Source organism: Ranitomeya imitator, chromosome 1, assembly GCF_032444005.1.
Source record: "Ranitomeya imitator isolate aRanImi1 chromosome 1, aRanImi1.pri, whole genome shotgun sequence".
Classification (NCBI taxonomy): domain Eukaryota; kingdom Metazoa; phylum Chordata; class Amphibia; order Anura; family Dendrobatidae; genus Ranitomeya; species Ranitomeya imitator.
The window spans coordinates 994,589,409-994,609,648 of record NC_091282.1 but is presented as its reverse complement, the minus strand read 5'-3'; the positions used below and the strand labels follow the sequence as shown (position 1 = coordinate 994,609,648).

General features: G+C 49.2%; 1 protein-coding gene across 1 annotated transcript in view; it reads right to left on the bottom strand.

Annotated features, from left to right (window-relative positions):
- The window catches only part of PLK4 (polo like kinase 4), a 38,716-nt gene extending 22,220 nt beyond the window's left edge, over positions 1–16,496 (bottom strand). Inside the window, exons 1-8 of the mRNA XM_069743935.1 lie at positions 16,183–16,496; positions 11,324–11,419; positions 11,100–11,195; positions 10,898–11,012; positions 8,987–10,010; positions 6,475–6,575; positions 3,398–3,690; positions 3,193–3,297 (exon numbers count right to left, since the gene is read on the bottom strand). Of these exons, the coding sequence (XP_069600036.1) occupies positions 3,193–3,297; positions 3,398–3,690; positions 6,475–6,575; positions 8,987–10,010; positions 10,898–11,012; positions 11,100–11,195; positions 11,324–11,419; positions 16,183–16,212 (1,860 nt within the window). The 5' untranslated portion in view covers positions 16,213–16,496. The remainder of the gene's footprint in view (positions 1–3,192; positions 3,298–3,397; positions 3,691–6,474; positions 6,576–8,986; positions 10,011–10,897; positions 11,013–11,099; positions 11,196–11,323; positions 11,420–16,182) is intronic.
- Positions 16,497–20,240: the final 3,744 nt, after the last annotated feature.

Below are 20,240 nucleotides of genomic sequence, written 5' to 3'. Positions count from 1 at the left end.
AACTAGAACCCGAAAGGAACTTATTTAGATATGTGGTGAGCACTTTCAACCCCCAAGTGCTTCACAGAAGTTTATAACGCAGAGCCGTGAAAATAATAAATAAGTTTTCTTTCCTCAAAAATAATTTTTTAGCCCAGAATTTTTTAATTTTCCCAAGGGTAACAGGAGAAATTTGACCCCAATATTTGTTGTCCAGTTTCTCCTGAGTACGGTGATTCCGCATATGTGGGGGTAAACCACTGTTTGGGCACATGCCGGGGCTCGGAAGTGAAGTAGTGACGTTTTGAAATGCAGACTTTGATGGAATGCTCTACGGGCGTCACGTTGCGTTTGCAGAGCCCCTGATGTGGCTAAACAGTAGAAACCCCCCACAAGTGACCCCATTTTGTAAACTAGACCCCGAAAGGAACTTATCTAGATATGTGGTGAGCACTTTCAACCCCCAAATGCTTCACAGATGTTTATAACGCAGAGCCGTGAAAATAAAAAATCATTTTTCTTTCCTCAAAATGATGTTTTAGCAAGCAATTTTTTATTTTCTCAAGGGTAACAGGAGAAATTGGACCCCAGTAATTGTTGCGCAGTTTGTCCTGAGTATGCTGGTACCCCATATGTGAGGGTAAACCACTGTTTGGGCACACGTCGGGGCTCGGAATTGAGGGAGCACCATTTGACTTTTTGAATACAAGATTGGCTGGAATCAATGGTGGCGCCATGTTGCGTTTGGAGACCCCTGATGTGCTTAAACAGTGGAAACCCCTCAATTCTACCTCCAACACACCCCTAACCCTAATCCCAACTGTAGCCATAACCCTAATCACAACCCTAACCCCAACACAACCCTAACAACAACCATAACCCGAACACACCCCTAACCCTAAGGCTATGTGCCCACGTTGCGGATTTGTGTGAGATTTTTCAGCACCATTTTTGAAAAATCCGCGGGTAAAAGGCACTGCGTTTTACCTGCGGATTTACCACGGATTGCCAGTGTTTTTTGTGTGGATTTCACATGTGGATTCCTATTGAGGAACAGGTGTAAAACGCTGCGGAATCCGCTCAAAGAATTGACATGCTGCGGAAAATACAACGCAGCGTTTCCGCACTGTATTTTCCGCACCATGGGCACAGCGGATTTGGTTTTCCATGTTTACATGGCACTGTAAACCTGATGGAACACTGCTGCGAATCCGCAGCCAAATCCGCACCGTGTCCACATAGCCTAATTCTAAAGGTATGTGCACACGCTGCGGAAAACGCTGCGGATCCGCAGCAGTTTCCCATGAGTTTACAGTTCAATGTAAACCTATGGGAAACAAAAATTGCTGTACACATGCTGCAGAAAAACTGCACGGAAACGCAGCGGTTTACATTCCGCAGCATGTCACTTCTTTCCGCGGATTCCGCAGCGGTTTTACAACTGCTCTAATAGAAAAATCGCAGTTGTAAAACCGCAGTGAAATGCGCAGAAAAACCATGGTAAATCCGCGATAAATCCACAGCGGTTTAGCACTGCGGATTTATCAAAATCCGCTGCGGAAAAATCCGCAGAGGACCAGAATACATGTGCACATACCGAAACCCTAGCCCTACCCCTAACCCTAGTTCTAACTCCAACCTTAGTGGAAAAAAAAAAAAATGTCTTTATTTTATTATTGTCCCTACCTATGGGGGTGACAAAGGGGAGGGTCATTTGTTTTTTTTTATTTTGATCACTGTGAGGTTTTATCACAGTGATCAAAATTCACATTGGAACGAATCTGCCGGCCGGCAGATTCGGCGGGCGCACTGCGCATGCGCCCGCCATTTTGGAAGATGGCGGCGCCCAGGAAAGAAGACGGACGGACCCCGGGAGGCTCGGTAAGTATGATGGCGTGGGGGGGGGGGGGGAGGGGGGAGCATGGGGGGGTGGATCGGAACACGGGGGGGGGGTTTTATCGGAACACGGGGGGGTGGATCAGAGTGCGGGGGGGTGGATCGCAGTGCGGGGGGGTGGATCGGAGTGCAGGGGGGTTGGATTGGAGCACGGGGGTAGCAGACAGGAGGACGGGGGAGCGGAGCACAGGACGGAGGGGAGCGGACCACAGATCGGGGGGCTGGGGGGGGCGATCGGTGGGGTGCGATCACATCAGTGTTTCCAGCCATGGCCGATGATATTGCAGCATCGGCCATGGCTGGATTGTAATATTTCACCAGTTTTTTAGGTGAAATATTACAAATCGCTCTGATTGGCAGTTTCACTTTCAACAGACAATCAGAGCGATCGTAGCCACGGGGAAGGGGGGGTGGTTGTAAGCCACCCCCCTTCCTGGGCTAAAGTACAACTCCTCCTGTCCCTGCAGGCCGGGTGAAATTACAGTTAACCCTTTCACCCGGCCTGCAGGAGCCCAATCTGGCCATGACGCTTATGCTGCGTCACAGGTCAGGTCGGAATGGCACAGGTTTTCATGACGCATACGGTGCTTCAAAGGTCGGGAAGGGGTTAAAAGGAACAAGTTAGCAATATCCAAGTCCAGTGGTGGCCGTAGCTCTTTTTTGTTTCTCCCCGCCAGTGCCACTCTCCACTACCCAATGACAGCTAACAAAGGCTTTGCTGCAAGACGTCACCTTTGCTTTCCACTGACAATCAAGTAGCACAGGGCGGCACCAGCAAGGAGAAGCAAAGTGAAGCTGCAAATTGTAAGTGAACCAGCGAGGTTTTGAGTATAAATTGCAACTTTCTGCACTACAGAGCACTAAATAAAGGCAAAATAGGTATCCAGGGAAAGGTTTTACACTGCTACCTCTGCTAGCCTAGGGCAAACGTTCAGTGATTACAACACTAGAGGTGTAATATAAATAGGGGCCATCTCCATTATAAGGCCATGTGCCTAGTGTATACTGTCAGCTTGGGTCAACACACTATAAGACATCCCAATCCACCCCCCTCACCGGTCTGCATGAATGGACCACGGCACTCAGAGCTCTGCAGCCTCTTCTCCTGTTTACCTGCATACTACCCATGTGCTAACAGCTGAGCTGGGAATTGCAGTTTGGACCCATTCACTTCAATAGAGCAATCTTAAAATTCCTAGCATAGCTGTTACTCTATTGACAGAGCAGAAGCGTGTAGTCGATTAATATCCTGAACCTGGAAAGTCCTTTTAATCTTAATATTAGTGTTGGTATTCTATTTGTCCAGAAAATACCTACCAAAATTCCATCACAGGATATGCGGAGGACTTCTCTCACTCGTTCCTGGGAGTTTTGTTCTTTCAAAAATTCCATGCAAACTTCTCCGTTATCCAAAATGCTCACCTGCCAAAAAAGATTCACGTATCACAGACATGAGCTGGTAGAGAGGGATCCAAGTCCCCACACACAGAACTAAGGCAGAGTACCAGCTACGGGCACATACCACGGCATTCTTGGTTTTCTGCCTGATTGGCTTCAATCTTTCTGAATTAAGTGGAGAAATGATGCTCCTCAAAGAGCGATAGCTCGCAGCTTGCTGAGGCATCTTTGACTTCATATTGTGTGGATTTTCTTCTAATACCGGAAATGTACTCATTCCTTTCTGTGCCCCACAAAGGGAAGAGTCGGCGACATTCTTCTTCACCTCGTTCCAGTTGTACAGGAGAGCTTCGTGGCCATAATAATTTGCTGCCGAGTCGCTTCTATTGCTCACATCCTGGGATTTTTGTATTTGACCTAAAAAGAAAAATAAATGTTAGCATGAAAAAATGTATGCTTCACATAATGGGGACCTGCAGTTAACCGGGGTACGGCAGCCCAAACACAAATGTAAGTCGAGAACTCCACCTCTGGCTATGCTTGGGTCAGACTTTCAGCCAAAACATTTTAAAGAATGTTCTGTGCTCTTGAGACACAATATTGAGACAGGAGTGGGTGAAGCATGACCAAATATGCCAGGAAAAGGATTTTAGGAATAGTGCAGTCGAGGCCACGTTCAGTGTTTAGTCAGTATTTATCATCAGTATCTGTAATCCAAAACCAGGAGTGGAACAAATAGAGGATAAGTATAATAGAAACATATGCACCACTTCTGCATTTATCACCCACTCCTGGTTTTGGCTTACAGATACTGATGTAAAATACTGACCAAATACTGAACGTGTGAACATAGCCCAAGTCTATAACTCAAAGATATGCAAGTGTCAATATTAAAGAAATTGTCCACTACCTAGACAACTCCTTCTCATACCTCATGTTTGGCGCCATAAAATAATAAAGCCTATACTCCCCTCGGGTGCCGTTCTCCCAGTGTAGGCACTCGGCCTACCGGGGCTCCTGTGCTGTTGTTGTGACACCGGCGCCCAATCAGCAGTGGCGTCACTGTCCCCGCCTCCTGTCGAATAGAGCAAAAAGAGGAAGTGAGAGCAGCTGCAGCCCAGACTTCCTCTTCATGTTCAATTTGTCCGAAGGCAAAGACAGCGACGCTAGAGCTGATTGGCCGCTGGGGTCACATGTCATAATAACCGAACACGAGCCCCAGACTGCGAGTGTCGACACTGCGGGAACGGCACCAGCACAGGAGGAGAGTATAGGCTTTATTATTTTATGGGGGCCAAATATTTTGATCAAGGAGGTGTTGTACTAGTAGTTGACAGCCCCTTTAACAGCATGGCCTACTAAGATAAGGAGAGGAGGCCAGGGAAGAGTAACAGTATACAACATAACGGCTACCTGTGTTTACTAACGGCTTCATAAAGTGATTTACATGATGTGAAGCGTATGGAGCATGCTCAGGGGTTGAGCCCGATCCATATACGGTGAGTGCCATCTGAATTATACAATTGGCAAATGATAGAAGGAGGTATATGAGAGAAATGAAGGGCATTGTTCGGCTTCTGGATGCCATAGCAACCCGTCTGTGCTGCATTGGTGCCAATAGATTTATAGAGTGAGCGTTCTCTCTCTCACTCCTTCAGGACATATTTATGTCACATGTTGTGTCCCCGATTTTGATTCGGGCTCACTTGCTGAGCCCGCACCTTTCCTAATAAATGATGGCTGATTTAATCAGCCACCATGTGCCTTTTACAGCTGCAAGTGGATCGGTGATCTGCCGGCAGCTGTTAACCTGTTAAAATCCTGCTGTCAATCTCTGAACGCAGGATTTAACACGAGCCGAGAGGGGCATGTGTCATTCCACACTCCCAACAGTGCGCCTGTGACGTGATCGCGGAGCGCTGATGGATTGCCATGACAACTGGGGTTCTACTGACGACCCACGTGCTTTTCATTATGATACTCGTGTGAACGCCGGCCCGGTGCTGATGCACTGCTATGTATTTGATTGAGCAAAAAAAAAAAAAAGATTAAAGTTAAAGTTTTTTTTTTAAATATGGAAAAAATATGAAAAAAAAACCAATACACAAAAGTTCAAATCACCCCCCTTTTGCAACATTGAAAATAAAAATGTAAAAAAAAAAATAACATTTGGTATTGCTGCGTTCAGAAATGTCAGATCCATCAAGATATAAATGAATATAATACAATTTGAGCAGTAAGCCGCGTCACAAGAAAACAAAATTGAAATGCCAGAATTACATAAGCACCGGCAACAATGCAATAAAAAGCAATCAAAACACTATCTATCCCAAAATGACATCAATAAAAACGTCAGCTTAGGGCGCAAAAAAATATGGCCTTACCCAGCCATCCACCCTGTATATAACAGATGGGCATAACGCCTGTGCCCGGATTCATCATCATGCCACATATGCATGGCTTGGTGTGGTAAATACCAAGCGCCGTGAATGATGGTTTTATCACCTCATCATTGCTGGGACACAGCAGCACCTGTAGTGGGACACACCGCCTCCTGTGATAGGCAGCTCACTGTATACAGACATTTTACACAGAGCCTGGTGTGGGCAGGGTTAGCTTTCTCAACTCTGCTTCATTGCAGAATCTAAAAACTGACTGTGTGAGAACCGCTGCACCCCGTAATCTTTTGCATTACTCCATATGGGAACATTTGGTTGCACATGCACTTTTGAGCACTATATTATGCTAATTTGCTTGTTTGTTACCTTTTTGATCTGCGGATCCACAATCTGGCTTGTGACTGTCATTACCTCCTCAGCCTTATGTGTTTTATATTTGATTTCAATAAAGCTATGACTTTTTAAATATTGGCTTTCTGGTGCTTTTGTTTCTTTCTATGCTCTAAGAGTCTAAGATGAGGTAACAAAAACCTGCTGACAGCTTCCCTTTAAGTTTCCATGGCATTATAGAATGTATGCTATAACATAATAAAAATGAATTCTTCTTCAATAAGTGCCTCATTTTAGCAAAATGCCAGCATACAATATGATAAAGTAACTGTCAGAGGACTGTAGCTTCCAACTCAGCATTATTCAGAAAATTCTGTCTCAGACCAAAATGGAAAGGAATCCGAACTAAAACATTCTTATTATGTTTCTCCCGCTGAGAGCAATCATCCATGATACCACAATGGACACCTACCATTTAGTTGCATGGCTCCAAACCATTGCTGCACAGTTTCAGCTTGGCCCCTTTCATCAGACCGGACACCTGAGAGTTTTGGAGGACAGAAAAATTCAGACCTTAAAACAAAAATAAAAAAAAAGCAATGTTAGAAAATGAAGAAGAGGGTCATGTAGCAATACAAGGTCCAAGTATCTAACGTAAAGTCTATTGTTCTCTGTGCCTGAAATCAGGACCTCAGGGACACAGCAGAGCGCCCATCGAGATGCCAGGGAGAACCTGTGGACCAGGTGGCTCAACTAAGCAAGTTTGAAACTGACCATGTTACTTTTATTAAATTGACAAGAGAGGCGCTCAAATGATTGCCCAATATCAGTTTTAGGTGACCTCTATATGTAGAGCTGAGGGCATGCTTCAAGTTAGGACCAGATCGCCACCCTTCGGGAGCAAGTTCTGCAGTGTTCTCCATTGCCAATATAGTCTATGGTGAAATCGCATCTATGCCAAGTGATGCCAAGAGAAGACTCAAGACTACTAAGACAATGTGAACACTGGAAACATCCGCAATAGTTTAGTTTCTTGGTGTCAGACGTATTGGCTACAGGACCTATAGGGACCCCCACAACACATTACAATGCTTCATGCACATTATAGTTGCACTTCTATTACAGTACAACACAACTAGATTTTCTGTTTAAAGACAGAAACAAAATACAACAGGCAATGAGATTGGAATAGCATCCTAAATATTCTCCTATGGATAATTTACCTTTCCAAACCGGCGGAGCACCATACAGTCATGCTGCGGTCATGAAACTGGAAATCTAAACGAGGTGTGGATTTCTACCATGCACACACCCGGAGCATTACTCCTATCCCCCGGGCTGCCCCAGCCATCTGCCGGAGATGCCCACTGGGGACGCCACCACCTGTGTAGTGCCCAGTACAAGCACCATGGAATGGAAGAGGCTCCATATACAGTAGGGCTTTATCACCTAGCAGTTATTCCTTCTGAAGGACTGACAAACATTGATTGACTATTACTACGCAGCGAATATACTTCATGGTGCCATTTGTAAAGTTATCTGACAGATCATCTGGCAAACACCTTTTTGTTCTGCAATTTATAACACTTGTTAAAAAAATAAATAAGTAAGAGCCATACATTTTAAACAAATTTCTTAATTACGGTATCTCAAAAACGTGGAGACTTTTTTCTGCCATTTTTAAATTACTAACCTAGATTAGGTTTAAGGCTGTGTGCACACGTTGCGTTTTTTTTTTTTGCTATAAAAACATGATACAAATGCATACATATGCATCCTATCATTTAAAATGCATTCTGCAATTTGTGTGCACAGGATGCGTTTTTTTTCCGGGAAAAACCGCATCGAGGTAAAAAAAGGCAGCATGTTCATTAATTTAGCGGGTATTTTTCCCGCTATATAATGCATTGGGAAAGCTCCGGAAAAAAACGTGAAAAAACTGCGGTAAAAACGCGAAAAAAAAAAAAACGCATGTAGTTTTCTTGCAGAAAATGTCCGGTTTTCTTCCGGAATTTTCTGCAAGAAATTCTTACGTGTGCACACACCCTAAAAGGAAAGTGTCGGCAGATATTTGTACCTTAAACGGATATAATCTATATTAGGTTGCCGTAATGCAGAATATTTCCAAACCTTTGCTTTATCAATCTTTGTTTCGGTGGCACAGAAACGCCTTGTCCAATTTTTATACTAATGACCCACAAGTGCCAAGGGCTTAGCCCTACACATAGCTTTCCGGCCTCGTCACTATTTCACCCGCCTTACGGGTCACTCTTCTCTGTTGCCCACTAACCCACAAGAGATGACACGTAAGCGCTGTCATTCCTGGGGTTGGCGTATGTTCAGGTCAATAGATGAGCTGCCGCCACATCATCAGGCCCTTACTACACATGCGCCACCACTCAGAATGACAGGGCTTTGGCGAGGTCTCCGGCAGGGAAGCATGTGACATAGAAGTGTGACCCCTCAGTCAGTGACAGAAGGCAAACAGCAGGTGGAGAAAAAGCGCGAGGGGCTGGAGAGTTGTAGGTGTAGGGCTAAGCCCCCTGAAATGGTGTCTCATTAGTATTAAAATTGGAATAGGGATTTCTCAGCAACGGAATCAAGGATTAATGAAGGAAAGGTATGGATTTATTCGGCATTACCACGTCCTAAACATAGATTATATCAATTTGGGGTACAAAGACCTGCTGACAAGTCCCCTTCAATGCTGCTCATTTAGGTCACTATACTACACACTTGCTCCAACATGGGTACCAAGATTTCACCCAATGACACTTGTCTAATCCTGCCTAAAGCAACTGTATTTACAGGGATTATTGTCTAAAATATCTCCTCTTGACCAATGAGATATGGAGGGAGGAAAGTTTCTGCCAACTTAGTGCAATTACAATAATGGTCATATTTCTAGGTATAAACCTAGGAAAAGCTGTAGATTGGGATCTGTTGCATAGAAGAATAAAAAGAAATAAATAGACTTTACTTACGGAGTTTTCTCCTTCACTGGGGGAGAGGGAAGTCTATCCAAAGAGCTGTGGGCAGCGTTTTCTGTAAACATCTGGGGGATATCGCCATAACTGTTGGCAGGAGAAGATGCGGAGGTCCGGTACCCACTCAGCGGACCGGCTTTACTCAATGTCTCCACAGAGTGACATCTGTCCACGTAGCTGTTTGCTTTACTGTGCGTTTGGCTACGAGAGGCCCCTGTCCTGTCAGAAGAATGAGCCCTCCGGAGGTAACGAGAATGTGGCCTGTCCTCACTGCCAACTGCCTTCCTCCCCCTCTTGTCAGAAGAGTCATTTTCCTCTCTTTGACAATTGTGAAAGCTTCCACCATCCATCGTCAAGACATTATTTGGTTGTCTATCCTTGAACTGAAAGACATTCAGTTTGCTGGGAAGTGAAGGTCCTGATAAAATCCTTTTCTCCTGTAAGCGCCCACTAACACTAACCCCAGAAGAACCAGTAAATCCAGTAGAAATGGTAGCATGGCCACTGTCAATGGAGTCTTCAACAGCTCCTATATCATCGCAGGTGGAAGAAGAATAGCCTGTCATGAATGGGTGGTCCAGCACAGATGAGAGACTTAACCGATCTGCAGGGTTTTTGCGCAGGAGCTGAAAAATCAGTTCCTTAGCTTCCCTTGATAAAAAATTGGGCATCTCATAGTCGGCCAAAACGATCTTATTCAAAGTGTTCTTCACAGTATCAGTGTCAAAAGGAGGTCTTCCCACAAGAAAAGTATACAACATGCAACCCAAAGACCACACATCGGATTCAAGGCCATGAGCGCTCCTGGTGGCTATTTCAGGAGCAATGTAGTTCGGTGTGCCGCACATTGTGAAGTGCTTCTCATTGGGCAATTTCAACTGAGCTGCCAATCCAAAGTCTGCGATCTTAATGTTCATATCACTGGAGAGGAGGAGGTTGGAAAGGGTGAGATCCCTGTGCAGAATGCCATGAGAATGGAGATACAGCATCCCCTTCACTATCTGCTCCATGAAATGACGTGCTGTGGAAGAAGACGACACCATGTAAGAAACGTATACGGCCAAGGCTTCCACTGGGTATACTAGGTGTAGTAAGATCAAACACTACTGCAACTCACAAATCAGGATCCACGGGATAGGTGATCACCAGGGGCACCATCAATAACTAGACTTAGGGAACTGCTCCATTTGAGGTCTATGGCACTGATGGAGACAGTGGAGTGCTGTACTTGGCTCTCTCTTGATCACTGCCATAGACAATGAATGAAGCTACAGTGCTAATTCCACCTCCTCTGAAGCAGGGTCTTGGGACCAGAGTCCTGGTGATTGGAGGTGGATCCAGTGATCAAACATAATCCTGATGAAAGGGTAAAGATGGTATTTGTGCACTATCCTCCTTCATAAGGGAAATTTTTCGCCGCCACTCCATCTCCTGCCGTATGTGACCTACCAATGTTTTATGGAGCGCGCCGGAGGTCACTAAGAGCTTCGTTCTGGCTCTCATAGACTTTCATTGAGAGCTTGTGACGCAGCTTGTGACTTCCCGGCCACTCAGAAGCTACGCTGATGAGAGTTTATGACCGGGGGTGGGGAACTTACATTTAAAGCAGCAATGAGGCTGGATATAAAAAAAACAATCCACTGAAATGGTGCTTTAATGCATAAGCACAAGACTTTCCAAAATGAAGTATTTTACAGGACCCTGTACACATCTGTGCCAGGTATTTCTGACATATAAGTGTAGCGCTGTGCCCCTGAATGCCAGCCATCAGCAGCGCCCCACAGACCCTATTGACCATAATTGGGTCCATGTGGTTTTTGCCATGGTGCATTACATTTTACACCCTATACATGTATTAAACAAATCATCATTTATAAAGCCTATAACAGAACATCACGCAACACTCACCTTCTTTCTCAGCAAATGGCTTCTTTCTGTTCTTTAAATATCTGTTCATCTCTCCATTGTGACACATCTCAAGTATCAGGTAAACATAATTGCTGTCCTCAAAATAGTTGTAAAGCTAAAAACGGGGAGAGAAAATGTGGATGAAATTTTCTAAAAAGATGTTTGTAAAATCACAATGACTCCAAGCCATAAACTCTCATACCTCCAAGATAGACGGATGTTTTAGCTGGCAGTGGATCTCCACCTCATTGCGCACCCTCTGCACCATGCCAACCCTCTGCATGGCCTTTTTATCTATCTAAGGTACGGAACAAAAAAGGACATCACATTAAATGTAAGGCACAAATCATATTAAACTGATATAATAAAGGAGTGTCAAACTCAAAACACATGCAATATTATGCAAATTTACTACATGGGACTTACCATTTTGATTGCAACCTCGATGCCAGTATTTATGGACTGTGCCCTGTATACGCAGGCAAAGGAGCCTTTTCCCAGGAGGTTGAGGACCTTGAAGTCCTTGAAAATAAAAAGATAAAAAGGATCAATCACCCAGTGAAGGGGCTATAGCTGCCAGCAGGTAACAATCAGTCAGAGCGTCTACAAGGATAATCGATCTGTGGACGTGCTGCCAACACAGCATACGTTTCCATGGTCTCCAGTGTTACGGCAGGTCGAAAAGCAGTGGGGTATAACTGCGAAGCCCACTAATCTGCAGCCACAGGCTGGTCCCAGTGTACAGGGGGGCCCCTGAGATCTGCAGCCTGATCCCAGTGTACAGGGAGGGGGGCCCAGATCTGCAGCCTGATCCCAGTGTACAGGGGGAGCCCCCAGATCTGCAGCCTGATCCCAGTGTACAGGGGAAGCCCCCAGATCTGCAGCCTGATCCCAGAGTACATGAGGAGCCCCCAGATCTGCAGCCTGGTCCCAGTGTACAGGGGAAGCCCCCAGATCTGCAGCCTGATCCCAGCTTACAGGGGAAGCCCCCAGATCTGCAGCCTGATCCCAGAGTACAGGGGGAGCCCCCAGATCTGCAGCCTGATCCCAGAGTACATGAGGAGCCCCCAGATCTGCAACCTGGTCCCAGCTTACAGGGGAAGCCCCCAGATCTGCAGCCTGATCCCAGAGTACATGAGGAGCCCCCAGATCTGCAGCCTGATCCCAGAGTACAGGGGGAGCTCCAAGATCTGCAGCCTGATCCCAGAGTACAGGAGGAGCCCCCAGATCTGCAGCCCGATCCCAGAGTACAGGGGGAGCTCCCAGATGTGCAGCCTGATCCCAGCTTACAGGGGAAGCCCCCAGATCTGCAGCCTGATCCCAGAGTACAGGGGGAGCCCCCAGATCTGCAGCCTGATCCCAGAGTACATGAGGAGCCCCCAGATCTGCAACCTGGTCCCAGCTTACAGGGGAAGCCCCCAGATCTGCAGCCTGATCCCAGAGTACATGAGGAGCCCCCAGATCTGCAGCCTGATCCCAGAGTACAGGGGGAGCTCCAAGATCTGCAGCCTGATCCCAGAGTACATGAGGAGCCCCCAGATCTGCAGCCCGATCCCAGAGTACAGGGGGAGCTCCCAGATCTGCAGCCTGATCCCAGAGTACAGGAGGAGCCCCCAGATCTGCAGCCTAATCCCAATGTACAGGGGGGCCCCAGATCTGCGGCCCGATCCCAGAGTACAGGAGCCCCCAAATCTGCAGCCCGATCCCAGAGTACAGGGGGAGCCCCCAGATCTGCAGCCTGATCCCAGAGTACAGGGGGAGCCCCCAGATCTGCAACCTGGTCCCAGTGTACAGGGGAAGCCCCCAGATCTGCAACCTGGTCCCAGTGTACAGGGGAAGCCCCCAGATCAGCAGCCTGGTCCCAGTGTACAGGGGAAGCCCCCAGATTTGCAGCCTGGTCCCAGTGTACAAGGGAAGCCCCCAGATCTGCAGCCTGATCCCAGTGTACAGGAGCCCCCAGATCTGCAGCCTGATCCCAGTGTACAGGAGGAGCCTCCAGATCTGCAGCCTGATCCCAGAGTACAGGAGGAGCCTCCAGATCTGCAGCCTGATCCCAGAGTACAGGGGGGGCCCCCAGATCTGCAGCCTGATCCCAGAGTACAGGGGGAGCCCCCAGATCTGCAGCCTGATCCCAGAGTACAGGGGGAGCCCCCAGATCTGCAGCCTAATCCCAGAGTACAGGGGGAGCCCCCAGATCTGCAGCCTAATCCCAGAGTACAGGGGGAGCCCCCAGATCTGCAGCCTGATCCCAGAGTACAGGGGGAGCCCCCAGATCTGCAGCCTGATCCCAGAGTACAGGGGGAGCCCCCAAATCTGCAGCCTGATCCCAGAGTACAGGGGGAGCCCCCAGATCTGCAGCCTAATCCCAGAGTACAGGGGGAGCCCCCAGATCTGCAGCCTAATCCCAGAGTACAGGGGGAGCCCCCAGATCTGCAGCCTAATCCCAGAGTACAGGGGGAGCCCCCAGATCTGCATCCTGATCCCAGAGTACAGGAGCCCCCAGATCTGCAGCCTGATCCCAGAGTACAGGGGGAGCCCCCAAATCTGCAGCCTGATCCCAGAGTACAGGGGGGCCCCCAGATCTGCAGCCTGATCCCAGAGTACAGGGGGAGCCCCCAGATCTGCAGCCTGATCCCAGAGTACAGGGGGAGCCCCCAGATGTGCAGCCTGATCCCAGAGTACAGGGGGAGCCCCCAGATCTGCAGCCTGATCCCAGAGTACAGGAGGAGCCTCCAGATCTGCAGCCTGATCCCAGAGTACAGGAGGAGCCTCCAGATCTGCAGCCTGATCCCAGAGTACAGGGGGGGCCCCCAGATCTGCAGCCTGATCCCAGAGTACAGGGGGAGCCCCCAGATCTGCAGCCTGATCCCAGCGTACAGGGGGAGCCCACAGATCTGCAGCCTAATCCCAGAGTACAGGGGGAGCCCCCAGATGTGCAGCCTGATCCCAGAGTACAGGGGGAGCCCCCAGATGTGCAGCCTGATCCCAGAGTACAGGGGGAGCCCCCAGATGTGCAGCCTGATCCCAGAGTACAGGGGGAGCCCCCAGATCTGCAGCCTGATCCCAGAGTACAGGGGGAGCCCCCAGATCTGCAGCCTAATCCCAGAGTACAGGGGGAGCCCCCAGATCTGCAGCCTGATCCCAGAGTACAGGGGGAGCCCCCAGATCTGCAGCCTGATCCCAGAGTACAGGGGGAGCCCCCAGATCTGCAGCCTGATCCCAGAGTACAGGAGGAGCCCCCAGATCTGCAGCCTGATCCCAGCGTACAGGGGGAGCCCCCAGATCTGCAGCCTGATCCCAGAGTACAGGGGGAGCCCCCAGATGTGCAGCCTGTTCCCAGAGTACAGGGGGAGCCCCCAGATGTGCAGCCTGATCCCAGAGTACAGGGGGAGCTCCCAGATCTGCAGCCTGGTCCCAGAGTACAGGGGGAGCCCCCAGATCTGCAGCCTGATCCCAGAGTACAGGGGGAGCCCCCAGATCTGCAGCCTGATCCCAGAGTACAGGAGGAGCCCCCAGATGTGCAGCCTGATCCCAGAGTACAGGGGGAGCTCCAAGATCTGCAGCCTGATCCCAGAGTACAGGAGGAGCCTCCAGATCTGCAGCCTGATCCCAGAGTACAGGAGGAGCCTCCAGATCTGCAGCCTGATCCCAGAGTACAGGGGGGGCCCCCAGATCTGCAGCCTGATCCCAGAGTACAGGGGGAGCCCCCAGATCTGCAGCCTAATCCCAGAGTACAGGGGGAGCCCCCAGATCTGCAGCCTAATCCCAGAGTACAGGGGGAGCCCCCAGATCTGCAGCCTGATCCCAGAGTACAGGGGGAGCCCCCAGATCTGCAGCCTAATCCCAGAGTACAGGGGGAGCCCCCAGATCTGCAGCCTGATCCCAGAGTACAGGGGGAGCCTCCAGATCTGCAGCCTGATCCCAGAGTACAGGGGGAGCCCCCAGATCTGCAGCCTGATCCCAGAGTACAGGGGGAGCCCCCAGATCTGCAGCCTGATCCCAGCGTACAGGGGGAGCCCCCAGATCTGCAGCCTGATCCCAGAGTACAGGGGGAGCCCCCAGATGTGCAGCCTGTTCCCAGAGTACAGGGGGAGCCCCCAGATGTGCAGCCTGATCCCAGAGTACAGGGGGAGCTCCCAGATCTGCAGCCTGGTCCCAGAGTACAGGGGGAGCCCCCAGATCTGCAGCCTGATCCCAGAGTACAGGGGGAGCCCCCAGATGTGCAGCCTGATCCCAGAGTACAGGGGGAGCCCCCAGATGTGCAGCCTGATCCCAGAGTACAGGGGGAGCCCCCAGATCTGCAGCCTGATCCCAGAGTACAGGGGGAGCCCCCAGATCTGCAGTCTGATCCCAGAGTACAGGGGGAGCCCCCAGATCTGCAGCCTGATCCCAGAGTACAGGGGGAGCCCCCAGATGTGCAGCCTGATCCCAGAGTACAGGGGGAGCCCCCAGATGTGCAGCCTGATCCCAGAGTACAGGGGGAGCCCCCAGATGTGCAGCCTGATCCCAGAGTACAGGGGGAGCCCCCAGATGTGCAGCCTGATCCCAGAGTACAGGGGGAGCCCCCAGATGTGCAGCCTGGTCCCAGAGTACAGGGGGAGCCCCCAGATGTGCAGCCTGATCCCAGAGTACAGGGGGAGCCCCCAGATGTGCAGCCTGATCCCAGAGTACAGGGGGAGCCCCCAGATGTGCAGCCTGATCCCAGAGTACAGGGGGAGCCCCCAGATGTGCAGCCTGATCCCAGAGTACAGGGGGAGCCCCCAGATGTGCAGCCTGATCCCAGAGTACAGGGGGAGCCCCCAGATGTGCAGCCTGATCCCAGAGTACAGGGGGAGCCCCCAGATGTGCAGCCTGATCCCAGAGTACAGGGGGAGCCCCCAGATCTGCAGCCTGATCCCAGAGTACAGGGGGAGCCCCCAGATCTGCAGCCTGATCCCAGAGTACAGGGGGAGCCCCGATTACCTCGATGCTGTTCTCCCCCTGCAGCAGAGGTTTGCAGCCCCCTCCGTCCTGCTGGCCACGGTCTCCCTCTGGGGACTGCTCCCTGGAGGTGAGGTTGGGGAAGAGGAAGGTGAGGACCCTCTCCAGCATGTTGCCAGCAGCAGTGACAGGACACTAGTGACAGGACTCGGCACTACATCCCGGTACTGTTCCCGCTGCCGCAACTGACAGCAGCACCACATGACAACAGCTGCACAACATGACAGCCCCCGGGGACGCCACGGTAACTACGGCTCCCTGCCACCATAGCAACCGGGGAGGCACGGAGGCCTGGCAGCGCCTACCTCTATCCTCCCGCCAATGCTGCTCGCCATGGCTCATCCTCGCTGTATCACTGCCGGAGCCGGGACTGTGGCGGTGACCGGGGGATGTCGGCGGGGAAGGCAGGGGCTCTCGGGTCCATTTCCGTGACTAAAGTTGTTGTTTGAATATTCCGCCCGTTATAGTCACGTGACGCGACGGAGGTGACGTCAGAGGAATCGCCGCGCTGCAGTGCCCGCGGTTGTGAGGAGCTCTGTGTCTGTGTCTGTTTTCAATAAAGTTTTATGGGAAAAGTTTGTTTTCCGCGGCTGCTTCCCGCACTGCGGTGCCCGTGTGCGAGGCCGTACGTGTCCTCGTAGTGTCCCGGGCGGGGCTGCACGGACGGTCACTATGTCCCCGTGATGTGAGGACTGGTGACTCGGTCTGTGTGTAACGCCTGGCCTGCACCGTGTATTACAGGGGTTATGTGTGCACCAGCTAGACAGGGCCGGGGCCCCGAGCGGCTTCTGCCCGCAGGTGCATGTGTGTGGGCAGAGTCCTGTCACTCCGGGCCCTGGTCCCTGTGGGTCAGCGCCATGCAGCGCCAGAATTCACCTGCTGCGGAATCCGATCTGCAAGGAACAAATCCGCAACAAGCGGGAGATCTGAGAGGCTCATTCATTTTGCTGCCACAGTATATGGACAAAAGTGATGTGTGAACATGCTCTTAGTGCAGCATTACCATCCATCCAATGGCTGCTGGCGGAGGAGCATGTGACCAGATCTGTCCATCAGCCTCCAATAATAAAAGCAGCTTTCCAATGTGAGGGGTTTGATAACTGGAGGCCACTGCTGGACAGGTCCGGTGATGTGCTGCTCCGCCAGCAGCCATTGTAAGGGCATGTTTCCATGGTTCGGAAGCTCTGTGCTTTGGACACAGCGGATACCCTGCTCCGCCTGAAGTGCTGCCCCCATGTTGTACGCGCGGTGATTCTGAATGTGCTCACTGAACACGTGGAATCACCGTATCCCATACATCAGGGGTCCCCAACTCCAGTCCTCAAGGCCCACCAACAGGTCATGTTTTCAGGATTTCCTTAGTCTTGCCCAGGTAATAATTGCATCACCTGTGCAATGCAAAGGAAATCCTGAAAACATGACCTGTTGGTGGGCCTTGACTGGAGTTGGGGACCCCTGCTATACATAAACCAGGTTATTTATCGGAGACGGAGCGTCGCCGCATGGTGAACAGACATGCTGCAGTCGCTAAAGACGCGCCACATGTCCGGATACGCAGGGCCACCGGATGCGGCCGTGCGCATATAGTGGAGACGGGATTTCATAAAACCCCCTCCACTATGCTGTGACATCTGGACGCTGCGGCTGTACACAGAGTCCAATCCGCAGCAAATCCTGACCGTGGAAACATAGCCTAAGGACAATAATGACACTAATTCTGGACGGAGATTTATCTATAGTTTTAAACATAGTCCTATTGATAGCATTGTCCATGCAGCCATTTGGAAAAACTGCCATGTGTTACAGTCAGATCAAGACTTGTGCAGAATAAGTTCTGTAAGTCCACAATTTGCTTATAAAAGGACTCATAATTTGGCTGATTTATTATTTCAAAATCGCCTTCTGCCAACAGACAATAACTGGTTAAAAAAGAATTCCCCACAAGGCAATTACAAATGTAGAAATTGTAATTACTGCCATCTGCATATTACAAGAAATCATCCCTGTATCAGAAGCCAATCGACCGTCCAACATACCTTAAATGGGACAGTTTCCATCCAAAACACAGAAAAACTCCATTCTGGCTAACACGGTACCAAGATATGTATCTTTCCTGTAAGAAATCATCTGCAAATTGAATCGATCCAACATAGGGTTTGCGACTTCATCTCATGTGAAAGTAAATTTGTAGGATACTCCCGTTCTGTCCAAGTTTATTTTATTACATAGGAAAAACTATCAGACCACTAGTCGTTAGATTTCGTGTACACTAGTGATGAGTGAATATACTCGTTACTCCAGATTTCCCGAGCACGCTCAGGGGTCCGCCAAGTATTTTTTAGTGCTCGGAGATTTAGTTTTTCTTGCTGCAGCTGAATGATTTACATCTGTTAGCCAGCATAAGTACATGTGGGTATTCCCTAACAACCAGGCAACCCCCACATGTACTTATGCTGGCTAACAGATGTAAATCATTCAGCTGCAGCAAGTAAAAGTAAATCTCCGAGCACTAAAAAATACTCGGAAGACACGAGTATATTCGCTCATCACTGGTGCACACTACCATTCTATAACTACTGGTAAAGGGTCTCTAAGACTAAACATATGCAAGAAAAGCACAACTCCAATCCTGAAATGCTGCACTTTGCCGGTCTGGAGATTGTCAAATATCCCCCGCTGGAAGGTAACCATAATAAGGTGTTAATGAGACATGAAGCAAAATGGATAATAAAAGCAAATGCTCAAGCTTCAATAGGACTTAATGACAGACTGGATTTATCTATTTTCTTGTAAAAATGGTTGAGTACTCTGCAAAAATGTAGTGATTACATTTTTAATTTTTGTATGTATGTTTCACAACTTTTTTCACTATTGTTTTTATATATTTGTCATGTCATTAACCTTTATAAAAGGAAATGAAATCATGTAATTGCACACCTGGACCCGTAGAAGCATTTTGCACGCAAAACATCTGTCGGCCGTCTTGTTCCCCTCATGCCTCTGTACACCTGCTTGTCCACAGAACTTTGTCTTATCCCGTGATGGTGTAATGAAGGACATCGTTTCTACAGCATCTGGGTGAGGGCCGCATCACTAACCGCCTTGATTACACACTTCAGGCTTCAGATGCAGAGCACCTTATACTATTTGCTTTATACCACTAGTCTTCGATTTCTATAAGGATTTTGTTCATCACATACACGGACTCTGTGCCCTAGTGCCATTCATTTCTGCACTCTCTTTATTGTTCATATATAGAGTCATTACAAACAGAGTGATCTATTTCAAGTGTTTATTTCTGTTAATATTGATGATTATGGCTTACAGCCAATGAAAACCCAAAAATCATTATCTCAGTAAATTAGAATACTTTATAACACCAGCCTGAAAAATGTTTTTAACCCCTATCTGACCTCGGACCGGATAGTACATCCGAGGTCAGAAGCCCCGCTTTGATGCGGGCTCCGCGGTGAGCCCGCATCAAAGCCGGGACATGTCAGCTGTTTTGAACAGCTGACATGTGCCCGTAATAGGCGCGGGCAGAATCGCGATCTGCCCGCACCTATTAACTAGTTAAATGCCGCTGTCAAACGCAGACAGTGGCATTTAACTACCGCATCCGGCGGGCAGCCGGAAATGACGTCATCGCCGACCCCCATCACATGATCGGGGGTCGGCGATGCGTCTCCATTGTAACCATAGAGGTCCTTGAGACCTCTATGGTTACTAATCGCCGGTGGCTGTGAGCGCCACCCTGTGGTCGGCGCTCACAGCACACCTCCATTTCTGCTACATAGCAGCGATCAGCAGATCGCTGCTATGTAGCAGAGGCGATCAGGTTGTGCCTGCTTCTAGCATAAAATCTAGGCATATTTGGTATCGCCGCGCTCAGAATCGCCTGATCTATCAACTAAAAAAAAGCATTAGCCTGATCGCTAAACAGCGTAGCAGGAAAAAAATTCAAAACGCCAGAATTACGTTTTTTTGGTCACCGCGACATTGCATTAAAATGCAATAACGGGCGATCAAAAGAACGTATCTGCACCGAAATGCTATCATTAAAAACGTCATCTCGGCACGCAAAAAATAAGCCCTCAACCGACCCCAGATCACGAAAAATGGAGACGCTACGGGTATCGGAGAATGGCGCAATTTTTTTTTTTTTTTTTTTTTTTTTTAGCAAAGTTTGGATTTTTTTTTTCACCACTTAGATAAAAAATAACCTAGTCATGTTAGGTGTCTACGAACTCGTACTGACCTGGAGAATCATAATGGCAGGTCAGTTTTAGCATTTAGTGAACCTAGCAAAAAAGCCAAACAAAAAGCAAGTGTGGGATTGTACTTTTTCTGCAATTTCACCGCA